This window comes from Carassius auratus, chromosome 19 (genome assembly GCF_003368295.1).
Source record: "Carassius auratus strain Wakin chromosome 19, ASM336829v1, whole genome shotgun sequence".
Classification (NCBI taxonomy): Eukaryota; Metazoa; Chordata; class Actinopteri; order Cypriniformes; family Cyprinidae; genus Carassius; species Carassius auratus.
In genome coordinates, this window is record NC_039261.1 from 6,403,037 (window position 1) to 6,424,120 (window position 21,084).

General features: G+C 36.2%; 1 protein-coding gene across 1 annotated transcript in view; it reads left to right on the forward strand.

The window, feature by feature from the left end:
- LOC113119250 (angiopoietin-1-like) overlaps positions 1 to 21,084 on the forward strand; it is a 50,654-nt gene that overhangs the window by 13,228 nt on the left and 16,342 nt on the right. The window contains exons 2-6 of the mRNA XM_026288558.1: positions 8,694 to 8,849; positions 9,277 to 9,398; positions 11,319 to 11,560; positions 16,968 to 17,095; positions 18,625 to 18,726. Coding sequence (XP_026144343.1) covers positions 8,694 to 8,849; positions 9,277 to 9,398; positions 11,319 to 11,560; positions 16,968 to 17,095; positions 18,625 to 18,726 — 750 coding nt within the window. The remainder of the gene's footprint in view (positions 1 to 8,693; positions 8,850 to 9,276; positions 9,399 to 11,318; positions 11,561 to 16,967; positions 17,096 to 18,624; positions 18,727 to 21,084) is intronic.

The window sequence follows — 21,084 nt, forward strand, 5'->3', positions numbered from 1 at the left end:
GAAGTTACAACATGGCTGACTGTGCCATGGCACCCGTGCACTGCTTTCAATTGTTTGGGAGATGGATGGTTTAGATTTACGTTGCATATATAAACTGTAGCGTTTGCAGAATGCAGATAAATATAAATTAGTGAAATGATTACAGTTGAAAATAGATCCATTTGGCATCTGTGACAAATTGATTGGATTCTTCTCATTGGTTGATGGTGGTTAAACTTTCCAATGATGAATCAAGCTTAGAATCATTCCCAGCTATGCAAACTGTCCATATACACAGCTCCATATTAAAGGGTTGATGTTGTTGCAATTCGTGAAGAAAAGTTTTGAAGAATGTTCAGACTGCTTTTCCATACAGTGAATGGGATTTGGGACAAGCCTGTCATACTTGAAAAAGACAACAAATGTACCTTAAAATCCTTATACAAGTTTTTCTTGCCACTCATGCACAATATTTCAAGTATTTTTCTGTTCAGTTAATATATTTGATATTTGGATATTTTTCCAGGAGTATTTGATGAATCGACTTTTGTTTGAAACAGGAATATTTAGTAACATTGTAAAAGTCTTAAAGGGTTAGTTCACCCAAAAAGTAAAATTATGTCATTATTAACTCACCCTCATGTCGTTCCAAACCCGTGAGACCTCCGTTTATCTTTGGAACACAGTTTAAGATATTTTAGTAGCTCTCAGTCCCTCCATTGAAGCTGTGTGTACGGTATACTGTCCATGTCCAGAAAGTTCATCAAAGTAAAAAAAACATCATCAAAGTAGTCCATGTGACATCAGAGGGTCAGCTAGAATATATTGAAGCATCAAAAATACATTTTGCTCCAAAAATAGCAAAAACGACGACTTTATTTAGCATTGTCTTCTTTCATTCAGTCATTAATGACATATTTTTCCTTTTTGGGTGAACTAACCCTTTAACTGTCACTTTTGTAATCCTTGTTGAATAAAAAAAAACTTTCTTTTTCAAGAAAAAGAAACATCTAAATTTGGACAGTAGTGTACAGTATCTCAATATTTACAGTAGGTGTCTTCTGACTCTTTGAGCTTTAAAAATCTTATCGAATTGCAAGGAAAAACAATGTGGTTTTCACATTGTGAGAGAGAACAGGCTATATATTTATCTGTGAATGTTTCACATGGTTTGCTTGAGTTTGTCTGTGTGTGTGTGGGAGAAAGAGAGAGAGAGTTCCTTGAAGGGGTGCTTGTGATTGAGTGAACGTCTGTAAACTTAGCCCTGGGGATTGAGGTTGTAAAGGTTAACTGTGTGCCCAGCTTTAGCTATTACAACACAATATATTTCTAACACTCAACTGCATTATATAACTTGTTGCTACACAAGATCATATAGACCCTCCGCAAAACAAAACCTGTGTGGTTTGGTGAAGAAAACATGTTGCATGATGTGATGAAAGTCGTGTCCAAGAGCACAAACTGTCTATATACAGTACATAGTCACAGGGTAAATTCTAGCTTTTCAAAAACTTTGTCTTATATAACAATCTTTACTTTTATACTTTTTATACTTGAGCACTGATTTCTGAAGGATCATATGACACTGAAGACTGGAGTATGATGCCAATAATTCAGCTGTGCCATCACAGGAATAAATTATATTGTTGATGTATATCCTTAACTCCCTCTGTTGGTAATGTAATGAAAAACAAAAGAAGAAGAAAAAAACTTCAAATTTCAAAGATACATTTATCTAAAAATGAATTGTCCTGCAAGATATTACTTGAGGATAGAATTGATCTAACATAGAACTATTTGTCCAGTATGGTTTATAAAAGATCATTGTAGTTGATTGTTTATTTAAGCAGATTGTTTTAGCTTTAACAGACTTTTAACAGTGCTTTGAACTCTCATAAACTCTCATAAAGCTTGTTGGACAGAATCAGGGCTGACTGCACCACTACAGCAGTAAGAGAGGCAGAGGTTGGCGTCTCTGCACCAGCCGTAGTAGTTATCACTGACCTCAGTGTTCACCATGTGACCCGACCTGTAATTCACAGACCCCTAAACGTTTACACTCCTGTGTCAAACTAGCAGTTAGAGAGATATTCTGTTCTGTTGGGTGATTTTCTTCAGCACACAGAAGGGTGATTTAGTGGCTCTTTAAGCAAGTCGGGTGTTATGGCTCACTAAAACCCCTTTGTCACCTCCATGTGTATTTTTATGATTCTGGGAAGGAGTGTTTCCTTTATTCTGAAGGACTTAAATTGTGATTCCTGTATTTATATATAAGGCGTGTCCGTGACCAAGGATTTTCATAGTCGAATCGGAATTTTCGAATCTTGGTGATATTCCGACGAGCTGGATGACGCCTTGTATGGCAGACACCGCCGTCGGTGTGTGAACGTGTGTGCGAATGGGTGAATGTGAGGCAAATTGTAAAGCGCTTTGGATGGCCATGTGGTCTGTTGAAAGCGCTATATAAATGCAGTCCATTTACCATTTACCATTCAACTGAGTCTAATCATATGTTTGGGGGCGGGGCAAGATACATTAACAAGAGTCAAGCCAGACATTCGACTAACATAATAACTGATGTTAACACGCAGGGAAAATGCGTAATGAACACCTTAAAGATATAAATGGGGTAAATAATGTTTTATGTTTTGTTGAACAAATAGCGAACACTTAACTTCGGCGAAACCATAACAGTTAACAAAGTGTTTGTTTGTTTGTTTTTTGTTTTTTTTACAATAGTGCTCTCATTATAATGTTAGCCTAAAATGTTAGCAGTTAATGTTCTGCATTTCTGTTTTGAGCTGTGTGCACTGAAGCTCTGATCAGTAGAGTGACATATTTGATAGCAAGTTTTTAAATCAATGAGATTCAACTCATAAATTCATATAGAATACGCTTCGTTATTTATACAACATAAAGTTAAAACTGCGGTAGGTAACTTTTGACCCACTAGCGGTTAAAAAACAGAACTGCTTGCGTCTTGCGGAAGATCATCGTAGCCGGAACTACTTCTCTCTGTTTATGTCTATGAAGAATCACAAAGGTACTGGGTTACTCCGCCGTGGTATCCCCGAAGCAATCTAAAATAGTCCGAATATAAACACTTATTATAGGTGCACCCTAGTCAGGACAAGCTAAAAACACGGTTTGGAAAATGGATTCATGGTGAACTCGCTTATTATATACATTTTTCTACATTTTGAACACAAACAAAGTTACGGACCGCAGCTCTAATTGGTTGATTTCTTACCGGGAGTGGTCCGTAACTGCAAATGGACTGGGAGGAGCCAGAGGAGCTTGATTTTTTTCACAGATTATCTGTCTCATATTCATAGTCTGTCTTATTTCCAAAGTCAGGACATAATGACAGGTTAATATGTAAAAAAATATATTTTTACAAAAGTTACCTACTGCAGCTTTAATATTAAGACTTATAGGCTGTTTGCAAAAAGGGTACCGAATGCACATGAACAAATTGCAAGACTCTGAATGCAAACTCCTTTTGTGGACGCGTTCTTCATGAAACAATGTGCAGAAACACGGCAGCTAAACTAAAAAAATTCATAGCATTTTAGTATAATAGTCTTCTCATTATAATAGTATGTATGTAACAGTCCCAGTCATTGTTATCAATATTCTGCATTGTAGTTTGACCTGCTCACGCTATGTGCTGAAGAGATATCACCGTAGTACTACAATGAAGTGCTTGAATCAAATCCAAATGCATGTTATATCTGGTAAATAATATATCCACGATATACAGTATATACACCAGCTGAAATGCTTTGAAATCACCCTACCTGTTCGAAAAAAATCCAGTCTCTGCCTGTGTCAGTTTGAGTCTTGTTAAAGTTTTAAATCCCTGCCCCCAAGTTGCTTCACAGATCATAGAAAGTGAAACATAAATCTATAAGGGTAGTTGGATTTATTCACACACTTTAAAATATAAATTTTATATTAACTTATTGGGAGAAAACTGGTAGTTCTATCTGAAATCAGACATTTGAGCTCCCCCATTGTCAAAATGGCATAATCAATAACACCTTCCGAATATTCGACTGTTAGATTGGTTGTCGAAATATATATATATATATATATATTTTTTGCATGGAAGCAGGGATATTTAATTTGATGAAATAACAATCATCTAAAGGAAATATTCTGTTCTATGGTAAACGTTAACTGGGTTGTTTTTTCTAGTTTTTTAGATTTCTTTCATTATTACCTTAAGTGATTTTTTTAAGTAATTTTTTTTCCAGAAAAAAGGGGAAAAAACTGTGCACCATAACAGATAAACTTAACTATTTTTTCTTGTCTGATTGAATTGATCTTTCTTGTAATTGATCAATTCTTACTATTGAAACTGCGAACTACAATTAAATGAATCATTATCATTTGTCCTTCAGTGTTGTTATTAAAAGTCTATTTTATTCTTCTTGTCAGAGCCACGACTTCAAATGGAATAACAAAATAAAAGTCTAACAGGATCCTGGCTGCAATGGGACTTTTCAACCTTTTAAATTTGGGCCTCTTGAACATCACTCAGTAGAGCAGCCCCGTTCACCTTCTCACATCAGTGCACTTTGCAAATAAACACAATCAATCTGCAAGTCAAGCGGTAAACTTTGCTGGCTTTAAACGGCATAGTGATATCGATATAGACGTGACTGCTCTCGGGTCAGATTTTTGAGTGCTGATATGGCTGACCTTGACTCATTTGGCATGACCCTCTGCTGGTGGGCAGCTGTGAGATGTAAGCCAATCCCCCAGGTGCAACGGGTTCGACGGGGTCCTACACTTGATCGCGCTCTGTTCTATCGAACTCCTGCATGTGTGAATGTGCCTTTGAGACAAAGTGCAGGTGACATTGCTCATGTCTCTGTCTCAGTGATTTTCTTTTATTATTTATCTTTAGCTCAACATACCTTCACTTTCATCATTACATTTGATTTTATTTGTCATTACCATCACTAGTATGCTTTTAAATGACTCAAGCCAGTTGAAAAAAAAGAGAAAGATATTTCTCTTTCTATACCTCATCTGTTGTCTTTGGGTAGGCACGTTTATTTGTGAATGGAAGTGGGAAATATCCATACACCCACTAAAGCCCTTTACGGCTTCCTCTGATATTTTTACACAACGTTTCTGTTTGTGTAATCTTGATTATCCTTCCTTTGTTCCATTTACACACCCGCCAGTTTAGAGCATGACACAAGCGAAATTCCCTCAGAAAGTCAAAGCAACAGACCTCTGGGCTAATGTTTCTCCAGGCCACCAGAATAGCATCCACACCCTTCTGAAGGTGACTTAACTCGCACTCAAAGCTTCAGCCAACATTGTCTCAGAGTTCAAACCTCCGTTGCCTCTTAAACTGGATTCGAGTCAAACACTTTATCCATAGAGAGAGCTTAATGAAAGACACAGAGCCAGATTGCGAAGCTTAATGTCAGTTCAGAGACAAAGTTCAAATGTCTCGGCAAAACTACTGATCGAGTTGCAGCTAAAGACGTGTCTAATGCCTGCAGTGTTATAGGTCTTCTGTATTCCTTCCAATCAGTTCCATCAAGCTTTGACTGTTTACTGTAAAGAGACACTTGTATCTGTATAACTTGCTTCACAATCACCTATTACGTACTGTAGTAATCCAAACAACAGCATCGGCTTTATAATCACTGCCAAGAAGGAAAATCAGTGTGTAGTCTTAATTCTACATGACAGGCTGCTAGTGGCTAAAGCAGTAACAGGTTGAATTTTATGTTTCTGACTGTTTGTTCCCAGCTGTTTGGCGTACGGATGCCATTTTTTATGTTGGCTAGTGAAGAGATACTGTAGTTTTCCACACCCTTTCATTTGGTTTCTCCTTTCTTGTTTTTCAACATCTATATCGCGGTGACTTCATATCTCGATCCTAACTTCATAAGTCAAAAGCTGGAGTGCTCCAAACTTCGAAATTACAGCCGATTTATCTTATTCAACCACAACTTCCATGTTCTAAACAACCGTGCGTTGCTGTGCCAAGTGATTCGTTAGGCTTGTAGTGCGTGCCGAGTTTGGCTCTTTGTTACTGAACAACACTCCTTGATTTGAACTATATAGGAAATGAAGCAAACTTCATGGAATGACTAAAGCAGCAATAAATATGCTAAGACTGTTCATTGAAATGCCGTTGAAACCCATAAAACCACAGCATGGTGACAATCAGGTCCTTGAACTGCAATTGAACAGGACAAAGGGTTCAGAAAGTCATGGAGTCCTGTTTAAATTTGGCTCCCTGTAGGTCTGCTCTCTTCAATGTATTCACTAGAGATCATTCATGATGTAATAAGTGGAGCAACGCGGCCCGCTGAAATAATGGAAAAAATGGAGTGGGCGACTCTGTTGTCACTGTCGATTGGCTGAAGTGTCTTGCAGCCAGATATTTTCTGTCACAAATCAGGTCTATAGATTTCACTTGAGCCCCTTTCACACTACATGTTGGTCCCGGAAAATTGCCGGATCTTTGCCGGATTGCCTTCTGTGTGAACACAAACACGTCCAAGGGACCTACAGTAGTAACATTGCCGGGATCAGTGCTGGAACGATCTCTGTGTGTACAAAAGCCAGAACCAATGCCGTAAAGGGTGTGTCGTAGTGACGATGTACGTTATCGTGCCACTCTTTTACCGGATATTTTGAAGGCCAAACAACATTTGCAACAAAAATATATGTGAAAACTGTAATGAAGCACAGATCAGGTAGTTCTGTATAGGGATGAACTGACATTTTTTTCTGATAGTAAGCAGACAATTGCAATGACCGATAACATTTAATTTTAGATTTGTATATAGAAATCTTTTGATATACTCAATACATTATTAAATTAAAAATACTGATTATTTAATGACATTGTTACATTTAAATGTTTTAATTAAAATACACAATAACACAATACATTTTTTATTACATTTAATCATGTTATTTAATTATAAGCAATTTAAAATAATAATTCTCAGTAAGTATTCGATAATTTACACGAGATTAAAATGGTCATGTACAATTTTATACAACATCAAATGATACTGCGAAAAAAAGAAAAGAAAAAAAAAAGGTAAGTAATGAGCCCAGATGTAATTTCTAATCATTTCTAAAGACCTCAGTGTCAGTGGTCATCTCTTGAGGTTTAATCAACAGAAGTAGTCTTTGTGTTTCTAAAGCTTGTTCTGGTCTTGTCATCTCTCCAGCTAGAAGATTAGAATGAAAGCCTTCATGATAAACCTAAGCGTCTCCTGTAGCTAGATATCTACATCTCTTCCTCTCTGAACAAACGACCTACATCTGCTTCCACCTATAAGACTGACTCTTCGAGAGTTTGTGTTACTGCTCTGTTTAAGTTGCTCCAGGTCATCATGAAGAAGCTTAGATAAGAAATTCCTCTAAAATGTTGCCAACATGCAAATATCCTTTCTTTAATGAGTTACTGTGTCTTTTTTTTTTTTTTTTAAGGAAGTCATAACTGTGAGGGGTTTGATTACCCCATTGTCCTTGTGCTCAAATGGTGTCTCCTTTCATTTTATTGGCCTCTTAAAAAGTTTGTCAAACTCTCCATGTGCTCTTGGTGTTAAAGTGTCTTTAGGACTGTTGGAATTGTCAAGTTAAGTGTGTTTTACCTCTGAATGGATTTTACAGCCACTGGAGTGACGATTGTGTCAAGCTTCAGATGTCTTCTGAGCTCGATCCTTTTTTTAAACTTTAGTTTTAAATGTCATTTAAATCTGAAAATCTTAAATTCAGTGAAAAAAATTTGATTTGTGATACATTTCTTTGTATAGGACCATGATCCACACTCTCCATAAACTTATTTATAGGGTTTATTTTATATGAACCAATAGGATAAAAACACAATTGTTTTGATTCGAGGCCTTCTTCAGTGTGTGAGCATTTCAATCCCTCCACCCACTTTTTAAATCATTAATTATATTGACATCATCATTCATCAGCCAATATCCAACATCATTCATTAGCCAATATCCAATATCTCACATATTGTATTTAAATACTGGACAATGTCCATTTGTTCACAACCCAAACTCTTCACCTCCATCAAAACATTACTGTACATAATGTACCCATTACTAGAACATGAATTACACAGGACAACATATTTATTACAATTATACAATTAAACAGTTTCATAGATAGTTTAATGAATAAACAATCACCAGCATCTAAGACTCAAATTAAATTTCAACATGTATAACAATGGAAAGATTGAGATGATTAAGATCATCAGAAATACATCGTCATATCATCATTTATGTTTTTTTGGTGGTTAACGTAAAATGATTGAAATGCTACTTTCGAATGTTTTCATGTTAATAGAATTTTCGTTCAAAGTTATATAGTTTTTAAAAATGTTCCCAAAAAATATATATATCATTGGATATCATTCATGGAACTAATGTTTGTCAATTGTTACTACTGTACTGTTTAAGGGCGATCAGGAAACATTCGAAAGTAGCATTTCAATCATGTTTGCCAAATGATGAAATTGAATTTTCACTTAGTGTTCGTATAACCAATGTTTTTATCAATATTATTATTATTTTTTTTACTTACTGGTAACGTTAGCAAAGTGTTCTTAGAACATATTTTTGTTAAGGCATTCGTAGACATGGGTTAAATGTCCACATTTTGGTGTATGTTTTCTAAAATGGTCTTTCTGCTTGTCACCACAGATTGAGAACTACGTCAAAGACAATATGAAGACCGAAATGGTGCAGTTACAACAGAGTGCCGTTCATAACCACACGGCGGCCATGTTAGAGATGGGCACCAGTCTTCTCTCCCAAACAGCTGAGCAGACGCGCAAGCTAACCGATGTCGAGACACAGGTATGTTCTTCCCAGGATCCATTTCATGCTCCATTAAGCGAACAATCTTTTTTTTTTTTTTCAGTGTATCCCTTTAATACACCTCAAATACAGCCAAGAAAAACATTAGTTTTAAGGCATTAGACTTAAAATCTCTTTTTAAGTATCATGCTAATGTTTTTGTTGCTGAATCTTTTTATGACTTGTGTGTTTTAATGAGACACTGAGGGATACAGCACAGTTGTGTTTTGCTGATTTGTCAAATAAGAGGTTGAGGTTGAGAATAACTGTTCCTAAGTGCTACCGTATGGTACTGCGGTATAGTTTATATATGTTTATGACTTCTCCTGAGGTACCGCTCAGTTAGTATTAACTTACTTAATGATTTTAAGGTCTGTGTTTTTGCGGAAGGATTACTATATTTTTATTGGAATGTTATTGTTTTTAGGTTTTAAATCAGACTTCAAGGTTGGAAATTCAGCTGCTGGAGAATTCACTATCCACCAACAAGCTGGAGAAACAACTTATGATACAGATAAATGAAATCAACAAGATCCATGACAAGAATGGGTAAACCTCCAACCCCAACACAACTCCCCACACACACAAATATACCAAATTTAAATATATTACAGTATATATGTACATATATAATGGCATTGAACAATATATATATATATATATATATATATATATATATATATATATATATATATATATATATTAAAAAAGTGCATAATCATCCAGTAATATCATAATTGGGTGTTACAATAATAATTAAAATACTGCACAGGAACTTAAATAGGTGAACTTTTATAGCTACAGTTTTACTACTTTTATGCTATTGATGAATATAGTTAAGTTAGTGGCATTGCTGCATTTAATTTGTAACTCCCCAACACTGCACACAGGAAACAATAAACTGAGCCACAAAAAACCTTTCAGAGCTACAGTAGTGACCCAGCTTAAGCCGTCTCACTGTGCTGCCATTTAATCTGCCAATACAGATGTTCAAATCTCACTCGCTTGTAATTCTTTTTAGAACATACTCATTCTAATGCCAGAACCACAATATAGATCATTGCACAAAATGATTTTCAATTCTTGACAACGCAAGCCTTCAGACATTAGCTCGGTCCCATACGGTGCAGTGCAACAGAACCTGCCAAGACATGAGTGATGTCCCCTGACCCACCGTTAAACTTTCTCCTCTGTGAAGACTAATTCTGCAATGCAAAGCTTTTGGAATACTTTCCAATTTTCTATGTATTGATTGTTCTGGTGGGACATGTCTGTTCCTGTCAAAACGAGGGTTTAATTCCCAGTGATCTCTCTGCTTTGAGCCCAGCTGTTGTTAAAAAGATATGAGCATTCATATCCCTCTGGTTTTTTTTTTGTGTGTGTGTGTGTTTTTTTTAAGTATCTGTTTATGTCTAGCATTTTTGTTACTACAGTTAGTGTAATTACTCATCCTATAATATAGATTGACATTATGACTTTCTCCTCTTTCAATCTAAAATGTATTTTACATTCCTTTAAAGTGCTATGTGGATCGCATTTTGTTTTAATGAGCTGGTGAATCCAGCCCAGCGTGCATCAGGTTTCCAAGATGTACAGTGCAGATTTAAGGCTTGGATCCATTTTAGACGTGCACTAATGCCCAAAGCTATAAGATGAACTGTGTTTGTTTGTACCCTGTGTAAGTTATGGAGATTGGCTACATTCATATCAGTATTTATTACATCTGTAATGAGGCGGCCTTCATTTCTTTGCCTTTGAATACTGAAACATAAATACAGTATCATCAAAGTCATACCTTGATGAAGCCAAGGATTCCTAACTTTTTTTTGGCCCACGGCAAATAAAATACATTTTGTTTACCTGTGAGCCACACTTGCAACATGCAATATGATATATCTATGTTAACTAACTCAGTGTGTGTCTTTGCTCCTCATGACTAAAACAAGGTTATTGTTTCATGAAACATATAAAGTTAACCATTTTAATAAAAACAGTAAAATTGTAAATACGAAGAAAACGTTCTTCAGTGTAACATGTAAAAAGATGCAATAAATAATAAAATGTTTAAATAAAACTATCATTGATATGACACTTTGATGCTGTTTTCTGTAAACCTTGACTAAGTTTTACCATGGAAACCAGTTTCTGCCAAAAACTGCCCACCACAGTCTTGAAAAAAAAAAAAAAAAAACATAAAAACTGACTTGACTTTGAAGGAGATCCCATATTCATTTTTATAGTAGTTACAATGATTGCTGTAACAATGATATTTTGGCTGAATCTATGATAGCATGGCATACATTTTATTACAACACACTGTGACCCAAAATTATGAGTATGTGGCCCGATTTGACCCATACTTGCAGGGACTTTTCTTAGATTGTTAAATTTCCTATATATTTTTTTTTTACTTTTAACAACCCTTTCGTCGTTTTTCTCTGCTGTGGCTTTGCCTCATGTTTTCCTCAGTTTTCTGGAGGAAAAAATGCAGGAGATGGAGGACAGGCACAGAGAAGAGCTGGAGGCCCTTCGGGAGGAGAAGAGCAGTCTACAGACGCTGGTGAGCAGACAGAGCTCAGTGATCCGGGAGCTGGAGGCTCAGCTGAGTCGCGCGACCGGTAACAGCACCGCCCTGCAGAGACAACAGCAGGACATGATGGATACCGTACGCAACCTGCTCAGCCTCTGTGCCAAGGATGGAGCCACAGCATGTAAGTACATGTAAAATCTCATTTTTTGCACAGGTTTTGGTAGGTCTCTTGAAGCATCTTGGAGATGTTGCCACAGTTCTTCTGGATTGAGTCTGTCTCAGTTCGTTCTGTTTCTTCTTGTGATTCCAGACAGACTGGATGATGATGAGATCAGATCTCTGTGTGGAGCACTGGCTGTTGTCAGACTCCTTTTGCAAACAAAAATCTCACTCTATATTGATATTGATATTACTCTACAGCAAAAGACAGAAATAACTGACTTAGCTGGAGAAAATACTAGTGTTCTAATAATAATTTTGGCCACCACTGTATACAGTATATTATTTCACCTGAACCACCAATCAGGCCAAGAACACCACTGGCATCCCTAACCCTCTAAAAAATGGTGTGTGACATTGCTAAAGCAAATGTCACAAAGGAAGTAATAGAAAACTAAAAATGTAGCAGCCAGAACAGGCCATTTTTAGATAAAAAATAGCCTGTTACACAGTATGTTATCAGTGAGAAAAGCTTCTTTCTGGTAGGTGTGAAATGTGTTGTTTTCTTGTTAAACGTCACGTTTAGCCAGACAGCGCTGTGAACCTCAACGGATGCCGCTTATCACGCTTCAGCACACTGCCTGTGGTTAACAGTTGACTGAAATGTCAAACAGCCCTTGATTGAGTTACAGGCCAGGCCTAACATAGCCCCAGCGTAGTGATGTGGGATTGGCGATTTCCCGCTAAACCCTATGGTTGCCTCTACCAGCAGGAGTCAGTTTAGTGAACTCATTTCCCTTTTTCCCCCCACTGCAACCCAAGTGTGGCCTTTTGGCCCCATGTCTCTCCGACGTCTGCCCCACGTCACTGTGGTCACAGAAAATTTACCTTGAATGTCTGAGATGGGACTGCACAGGTCATGGAGTCGACTCAAGCCTTAGCTTCCGTCTTTCTGTGAGGGCACCAAAAGCAACTCTACTTCCTTTTTTCTTTTGGGTTTCATTTCACATTTCAAATGGCAAATCATGAAGCCATGGTGGTTCATTGGAATACAAACGTGGTTATTTATAAGATTGTATTTATGCAAGCTTCTGTTTTGCATACATTGGTAGTGAATGGTGACACATGACAAATGGACACAAGATATTCAGTGAATAATTAGTTCAATTTTAGTGTTGTCATAAAGCTGTCATATTCAGATGAAAGACTTGGGATATGGAGTTCAGACATTCTTCTAAACTTTTTCTTTAGTGTTCCATTGAAGAACGTTTGATTCATATGAATTTAGAACAGCATGAAGGAATATTTATCATGTGTCATTGACTCTACTGTTTAAAAGTTTTGGGCCATTAAGATTTTTAAATGTTTTTGAATGAAGCTCACCAAGGCTTCATTTGATTATTTGATCAAATATACAGTAATAAAAAATTGCAATAGTTTATATAGTAACAGTAATATTGTGAAATATTATTAGAATTGAAAATAAGTCTTTTCTATTTTAATATATTTTAAAATGTAATTTATTCCTGTGAGTCTAACTACACAGTTAGTGTCACATGATCCTTCAGAAATCATTTTAATATGCTGATTTGCTATTAAACACACATTTTCTAGTATTATGTTGCTGATTATGTTGATTTTTTTTTTAAATGTCTTTACTGTCACTATTGATAAAATTAATCTTTTTGAATTTGTTCGTCCATGCTGAATGAAAATACTTTTAGGTTTGTGTAACTATGGTTGACATCTACTGCTCTGTTCTGGTTGAACTGTTTGTTGAACATGTAGTCATTGCTTTGGAGCAATCCCAGGTCCCACACTAGCAAATTTATACTCTAAAATAAATGCTTATTTATTTTCATGATCTGTCAGTAAGAGAACACAGACAGGAAAGAATATCAGCCCATACTGGAAGACCCTGCAGCTCCTTGGATTTAGACGTTCCTATTTGTACATCAGCCAGTCACGCTAAATGAGTCAATTTTTGATTCCAACTTGGTTCTGTTCTGTGCCTGGACTTGAAACCTAAATAAAACTTCGCAATTGGGTTCATTTAGTGGGTCAATTGAGCGTATAAAATGCAGTTTAGGTTCACTGTGGTTTGGTGTAATGGTAAGATGGGACCCATAACATGATTTCTTGGTGATTTTAACAAGCAAGCATAATTGTGCACATTACCAAACAAATTATGATAAACGGAGATTTCAAATAGCCCTTAGTTGCACTGACAAGCTCCAGTGTGCTGTAGAGGTATTTTTCTGACCTCTGATTGAATTCGTCAAACTAAATGACTCCTGTGGGACGGCCCGTCCAAATAACTGGCAAGGAAGGCACCATAGGTGTCTTAGATTGTCTGTCTAAAATCATGACTCAACTAAACTTGCAAAACAATGTTCAAGCTCTAAAATGCTCTAAAAAATGAGAGAATGCACTGTTTATCGTGCTGCTTTTCTCATTCAGACATGATTATGACATTGTTTAATGTGCTTAACCTTCATGAACATAACAAATTTGAAGTTCACTGCAAGTTAACTGCCTCGCCACATGCGTAAAAAGAAGAGATCTGATGGTTTTAAAACATTGTACAGCATCTTTGATTGCAGTGAGTTCATAAATGCAAAGCTGTTATTTGTGAAAATATTATTTGAAGCATTATTAAGGGTTATTATGAAAAATATAATATAAGCGCAAACTCATTAGATTGCATTTTTTGATATAACTGTTCTCCCCTTTGGAAGGCTGTAATAAATCCCTATTTGCTAATTATTATTTACTCACTGGCATCAATCATATTCTGTGATTAGAAGGACAAAATATTGTTTTCTGTCTCCAAATTAAGTTCACTAGGGACAGGCCATGACGTATGAAAACACACTGTAAAAATAGGTAATATGTCAGAATATGATTTTTGGGTTTAGACACACATGATTAAGATGGTTTATGGCTTAGGAAATGTTTTTAAAAATACTCATTATTACAGTTCTGCTCGCTCAGCTGGTGGTCATCATTCTCACAGTCTCTCAGTCCAATTGAAAGAATCAGACTTTATCGTCTCAGATGTTTATATAAAGATGCAGTGCAGTAGTTTGAGTTTTCATTTCGCCAGCGCACCGCACTGGGATTTTGAGTTCTTGCTTATTTTAAACTGTATTTTGTGTTTTCAATCGTGTGGAGAATCCTGATTTATAAAATCACTCCACTTGGATGTTCTTTTCACATCAACTTGTTCCAAACTAAAGTCCCAACTGAACCACCAAGAATTCAAATGTAAATAAATAATGTGATTATAATTTTATGAGCCAGAACGCAAGCTGCTTAATAGCTCAATTTAACCATAGTCTCGCTAAGATTTAAATGTAAAGTTGTTCCTGGGCATTCAGAGGTGGTCAGATGCCCATGTTTTGCAAAGATCCAAGTAGTTTGTGCCATTAGTTACGACCGAACTCCAGATTCAACATAAGAGAAAAATATTTCATAACTCTCTACAACAACTTAGATTAATCATAATAATTTGTTATTTGAATTTGTAATAATTTGCACAATATGCATTGTTTATTTTATTTTATTTTATTTTATCCAGTGCGACTTACATTGCATTCAAAGTACACATTTATTGTAGATTTTAGTTCTTGCTTTTCTTGGAAATCTGATCAATGACCTTGGCATTGCTACCACCATGCTTTATTGCTTATTTGATTATGATATTGTTTAGTATTTTATACTTTACATTTTATTTTAATCATATTGTATTACATTTTCACATATATATTTATTTAAATGTGCAACTATAAGCAGTAGGCTTTACATTCATTTGTTGATCCATTTTTCATTATGCATTTATTTGTACAGCAATAAACAGTAAGATTTATTTTCTTCCGCTAACGTCACGTTTTGTCTTTGTTTGGGTTGAACTTGTCCGTCACTCTGCTCTCCAGTCCTGCCACTTTCAGCTCCTGGCTATAAGCGCTAAATTGCCGTTGTCTGACACAGCTGGGGTTTTGTTGTGTTAGACGCCGCAGTGCGAAGTTCCCCTCTGTCAAACTGTCACAGCGGGAGATCCTTGTCACAGACACTCAATCCTTTACCGAAGCGGCAGGAATAATATCCCTGAATGAAGGGTTGCCCGCCCAAGCCCTCTGTCCCGCGACAGGGATCAAAGTTCTGCCTAAACACCCCTGACACGTCTCTCTTTAGCAGTGACATCTCCTCTTCTTAAAGAGTCCCAACAGAAACAACAATAGTGTGAAAACCGAGATGCGGTCTTTAGCCGTGAAAGAAAAAAAAAAGTAGAGGGGAATCGGAAGGAATTTCCATCTATATAACTAGGACACGGTGGGTAAATATAAACCACTTGTTATAACAGGAACTTGAAATTTATAGCTTGTAGTATTTTGTCCGCAGACTCTTGCTTGGTTTCAAAATATTGGCGGCGTAATTGTCTGCAGATGGAAAGAGACGCAGCTGTTGGCTTGCAGAGGTCTGTCAGAGCCGAGCTGCTGCTCTCCAAGAGCCAGAGCTCAGCACTTTGATTAAAAGACTTTCACACTTAGAAATATGTCAGTCACTGGAAGAAGGTCATGTTGATAATGCAAGCGAACTTGGAAGTCCTCGCGGCCCTTTGTAGTCTCAAAATAATTCCAGCCAGATTCGAAATCCTGCATGAAAAGCGATACAATATTTAGAGTTCGCCCGTGACTCTGTGTATTATTTATTCCATTAACTCAGGATGTGATTTATTCCACAGCGTGCAATATTTTTCAACATTATTAGCTCTGATATTGTACAGCAGTGTCATTTTCGACTGTGATTACATATTTCGAACTGTTCGAACGGGTTTGTAACATGAAACAGATATTAAGCGCGGACAGCTTTATACACATCCCTCCATGTAGGCCGGCTGACAGAAGCTAAAGAAATAAATACTGTATACTCATTGTCAATCACAATTATGCATTCATAAATAATCCTCTTCTATACATATATACGTACAGGATTCCTTTTTAGGAGCTGTTTCTGGTCCAGCTCCAGAACATTCCACCTTAAACCCTCTTTTATTAAATTCAAGGAGGTTGATGTAAATTATCCGGGATTAAACTGTCGCCCAGCTCAGTGGGTCTCGAAAAATAGCTGTCACCTGCCAGGATTTGAGAGGTTTGTTAAAATATCATTAGGCTGTTTGTCTACGGTATTGCTGTCTTGTTGAAATGGAAGTCACAGAGTTGACATTTCTGTTTAGCCGAATATGAGGCTCGGTCATGCTGAGCGAGAGAGTGAGTGGAAATCGTTTTATTTGTTCAACGCATCCGGGCAGATCCACAGACGTTTGCTGATGTACCTGTACATGTACCAATATAAACAGCTCCATTTATTATTTCTCTGATCGTTTATGTTTTTGCTATTTCTAACATTGGTTTTCTTTGTGTATTTAGTGGTGCCAAACCTCACCAAGCAAGCTGACGAGGAGAGGAAGTTCCGGGACTGTGCCGACCTCTACCAAGCGGGATTCCAGAAAAATGGAGTTTACACTATCAACATTAGCCCGCAAGAGACTAAAAAGGTAGGAAATGTGTTTTCAGATGGAATAATTTAAGATCAAAATGTAAACTTAATTGCACAACTGTTAGGATCAAGACTTTACAGTAGTCGTAAAGTGGTGATCCTCTACTGTCTTTGGCACAGAAAAGAGTCAAATAAAGTCACATAAAAATCATACTGTACCTGCATAATATCAAGAAGACCACAACATTTAGGATAAGATCCCATACATCTAATGAAATCCTAATCTTTATTTTAAGATAAATCTTAATCTTATTTTTTTGGGTTAGGGTTAGGGTCAGTAACTCTGATCAGTTAGTTCTTACACTAGTGTTGACTAAGAAGAAAGCTTACATATAAGCCAATTACACGTCCAGCTTTCATCCACAGATTTTTATGTAAGTTTTGAAATATTGCATTAAAAAGACCAAGTGTCAATACCAAGATGAAAAAAACCTTTACCATAAACAGTTTAAGAAATCTTCATTTGATTGATGTATTTTATGTATGTTTTTGTTTGTATTTTATTTATCTTTTTTTGCACTTTGAATTTGTTTTACTGCTTTATTTTAAAGTGAAAGTAATTTTAAATCATTTAGAAGTGGAGGTCATTGCAACATTAGCTGCCTTTGTTTGTTTTACTGTTTTTATTTTAATTTGTTCTTAATTTTTTATTTTATAATTATTAAAATATTATTTTATAATTTTATATTATAATATTATTTCTTTAATGTAACATTGTTTTCCTGGTATCAGAACAGACCTACAGCCCATTTTTGATCAATTGACTGCCTAGTTGACCAATACATAATTCTTTATATCACAAGGTAGCATTTAGTTTATTGAAAGGTAAAAAAAAAAAAAAAACTTCGTTTACCCGCCCTCATATTGTCCCAAAACTGAATGACTTCATATTTTTCATGTGGTCTGTGGAATATTAAAGAGGGAAAAAAAACTGTTTGGTTTCAGGCAGGGTGTACTGTATGTGGTTTTGTCAAGTAGCCTAAAATGTGTTAGTGTACATGTGGTAACATAAATTTACTCTTTTTGTTCTGGCCAAACACATTACTTAATTTGACTGTATCTAACTGACTATTATGTGGACACTATTAAAAGTCATTTTTAAGGGTGAGGTGAGGTAGAAGTGCACATTTTCACCTTTTACAGCGTGAATTTGTGTAAAAGGCTGCATCCGTGAATGTACATATCTGTCCCTGAATATCTGGTTTTAGTGTTGCTCCAGCCCCCGATACTGGATTAATTGCAACCAGGTTGGTCTGTGTGTTCAGCTGGGTGTGTGTGAGGTGACGCCACAGCTTTCTACCCACTGTGCTAGATTACAGCCAGGTGTCCCTGAGCACCACAGCTTTGATCTCAGGCCTGCTACTTGACCTCACCGCTAATCACTGTTTGGAGAAGTCACTAAGCTAATGGGGGTATCTGTTATTGTTGTAAGGATATACAGATCCATAAGGTCAAGATAAATGGTTTGTGGTATTTCCGTCCTTGTATATTTGTATGTGTGTGATGTGCATGTCTGTCTTTAAACAGGTGTACTGTAACATGGAGACTGCGGGCGGAGGCTGGACTGTAATCCAAAGACGTGAAGATGGTAGCATGGACTTTCAAAGAACATGGAAAGAGTATAAAATGGTACGTAGCCATATTCCTTCCCACCAACCTCTGTTTCACTCGCTCTGTAACGGTGGACATGATCTTTGCCATTCTCATCTAAGCAACGCATATGGGTGATATATCTTCTCTGTTCATCTGTTTTTGTTTTAGACTAAAAAGAGTGAAGGATAACCATGACACCCTATAGAGTAGGAAACAGATGAGTCAGATGAGATAATGGGATTCTCCCTGTGCTTAGGAATGATAGTTTTGCATTAGTCAGTGTTATTCTTCATTGGAAAAAAATTAAACAGCATAAAATACAAAATTCATAGCGAAACTGGGACATCAGTGCTGGCAGTTTTGTTGCCGCAACAGGCTGAAACTTAACAATTGTTATGACTCAATCATACTTTCAGACATTATTTGTAATAATGTGATGTGGTATCCCACTGAATGTTGATCTGACCAGTCAGAAGAAAGCTTACATTTAAGCCAATTACACATCCTGCTTTCTTCCAAATATTTTTATTTGAGTTTTGAGACATTGCATTAAAAAGTACAAGGAAACACCAAAAAAAAAAAAAAAAGTAAAAAAAAAAATATATGGAATGTAAGTTTTTTTTTTTTTTTTTTTTTTTAATAAAAAACCAAGTTATGTGACTAAATGACCCAGCAGAGAAGAAATGTTGATCTGATTCATCATTATATTAAAATAACTTTTATCTTTATATTTACATTTTTATTTTAATTTCATTTTGTATATACATTTTGCCATTTTATTTGTATTTATTGAATTTATTTTAGTTGTAGTTTTAGTAATTTTTGTATTTCAACTCCAGCCTATTTCACCCATTTCAAATCCTTTAAATTTATCATCTAATATTCAATTTTGTTCAGCTTTTTTTAATCTAACAACAACTTGTTTGAATAGTTTTAGTTAATAATAACCCTGCGTTTTCCGTACAAAGACGTAACTCGGTGATTAACCACCATAGTATGATGTAATGTTGTTGAAACAAACTAGCTTGTTACGACTGTTTCCCGAACACAGACGCATCTCCGTTGCTTGATCCACTCTAGTTAAACAACATAGGGCCATTGTTAATGATGTCACACACATGTGGTGGAGGAATAACTTCTGCTATTTAACCTATTGGACATCTCCAAGATGCTGATATATTGATATATTATGGCACCTGATGACTAATTACTATTGTTTTTTTTCTGTCATTTTGGTTTATTTGATGTTTGATCTATTGCCGGTTACATCTTACATCATACTTCGGGGTTCCCTTTAGCTATTTATGCACATGCGCACTCTTCAAAAACAGAGGACGCGCATTAATACATAGATTAAAATGCATTTATATTTAGATAGATTGGAATAAATAGATTGTACTGCTTGTATTGTGCCCAAGATCATATTTATTTAAACCCATATCCCTTGCTAACAAGAAACTATGATTCTAACCACAGGTCGAGAACCGTAGTTCCAACCATGCAAGTTTGTGTTGCTGTTTGCGAAAGTTCGTTTGAACTATGGTTTCGGGAAACCCCAAATCTCTGTACTATGTTGGTAACAACAGAACTTGTGACCAAAGTTGGCTAACAATGCTTTTGGGAAACACATTCTAAAATGCATAAGCCAAAGTCTGAAATAAAAATAATGTGCAGCACTAGGGGTTTCGATTCCCTGGGAACATATTATAGGTAAAAATTGATAGCCTGAATGCACTGTAAGTTGCTTTGGATAAAATCGTCTGCTAAATACATAAATTTAATTTTATATATGTATATATATGTATATTCAATGTGATGATAATGAATGCTATGTACAGCTATGTTTTTAAAAAGCCATGTCTTTGATCGAGACTGACTCTTATGAAAGACTTGGAGCGGTTCTCGCCCATGCTTTTATTTGTAGTTTATTTGTATTTTTCTTTTCTTGTTTGGATCAAATGAAATATTGGAATAACCCCACCTCTCCTCATTTGAGTATCCGCTCCAGCCACTTACTATCATCACCATCAAGGTTTCTATTTCTCTTTTCCCAATCAGTTTCCCAAAGGGAGATGGGAGAAACTCTTCATCAGAATGGAATCAGATATTTAGACTATGGAAACAATTGTTCTTAGATTTTGGCAGTGTTAATCAGACTTTTCTCCATTCCTCTCTGCAAGAGAAAGGGGTTTGGACAGGCCACTTTGAATGGCTATTACTGGAATGATACATAGCAACTGAGTGCGTTGTTGAGACACCGATGCTGTGGTGTATAGAAAACCACACACCCAAGAGAACTCCCTGTTTTAGGGTCTAAAATAACAATTGATCTTCGTTTTTCCTCTACATTACTCACATAAGGAATGATGCGGTTTTATGGCGAGAAAGCTTCTC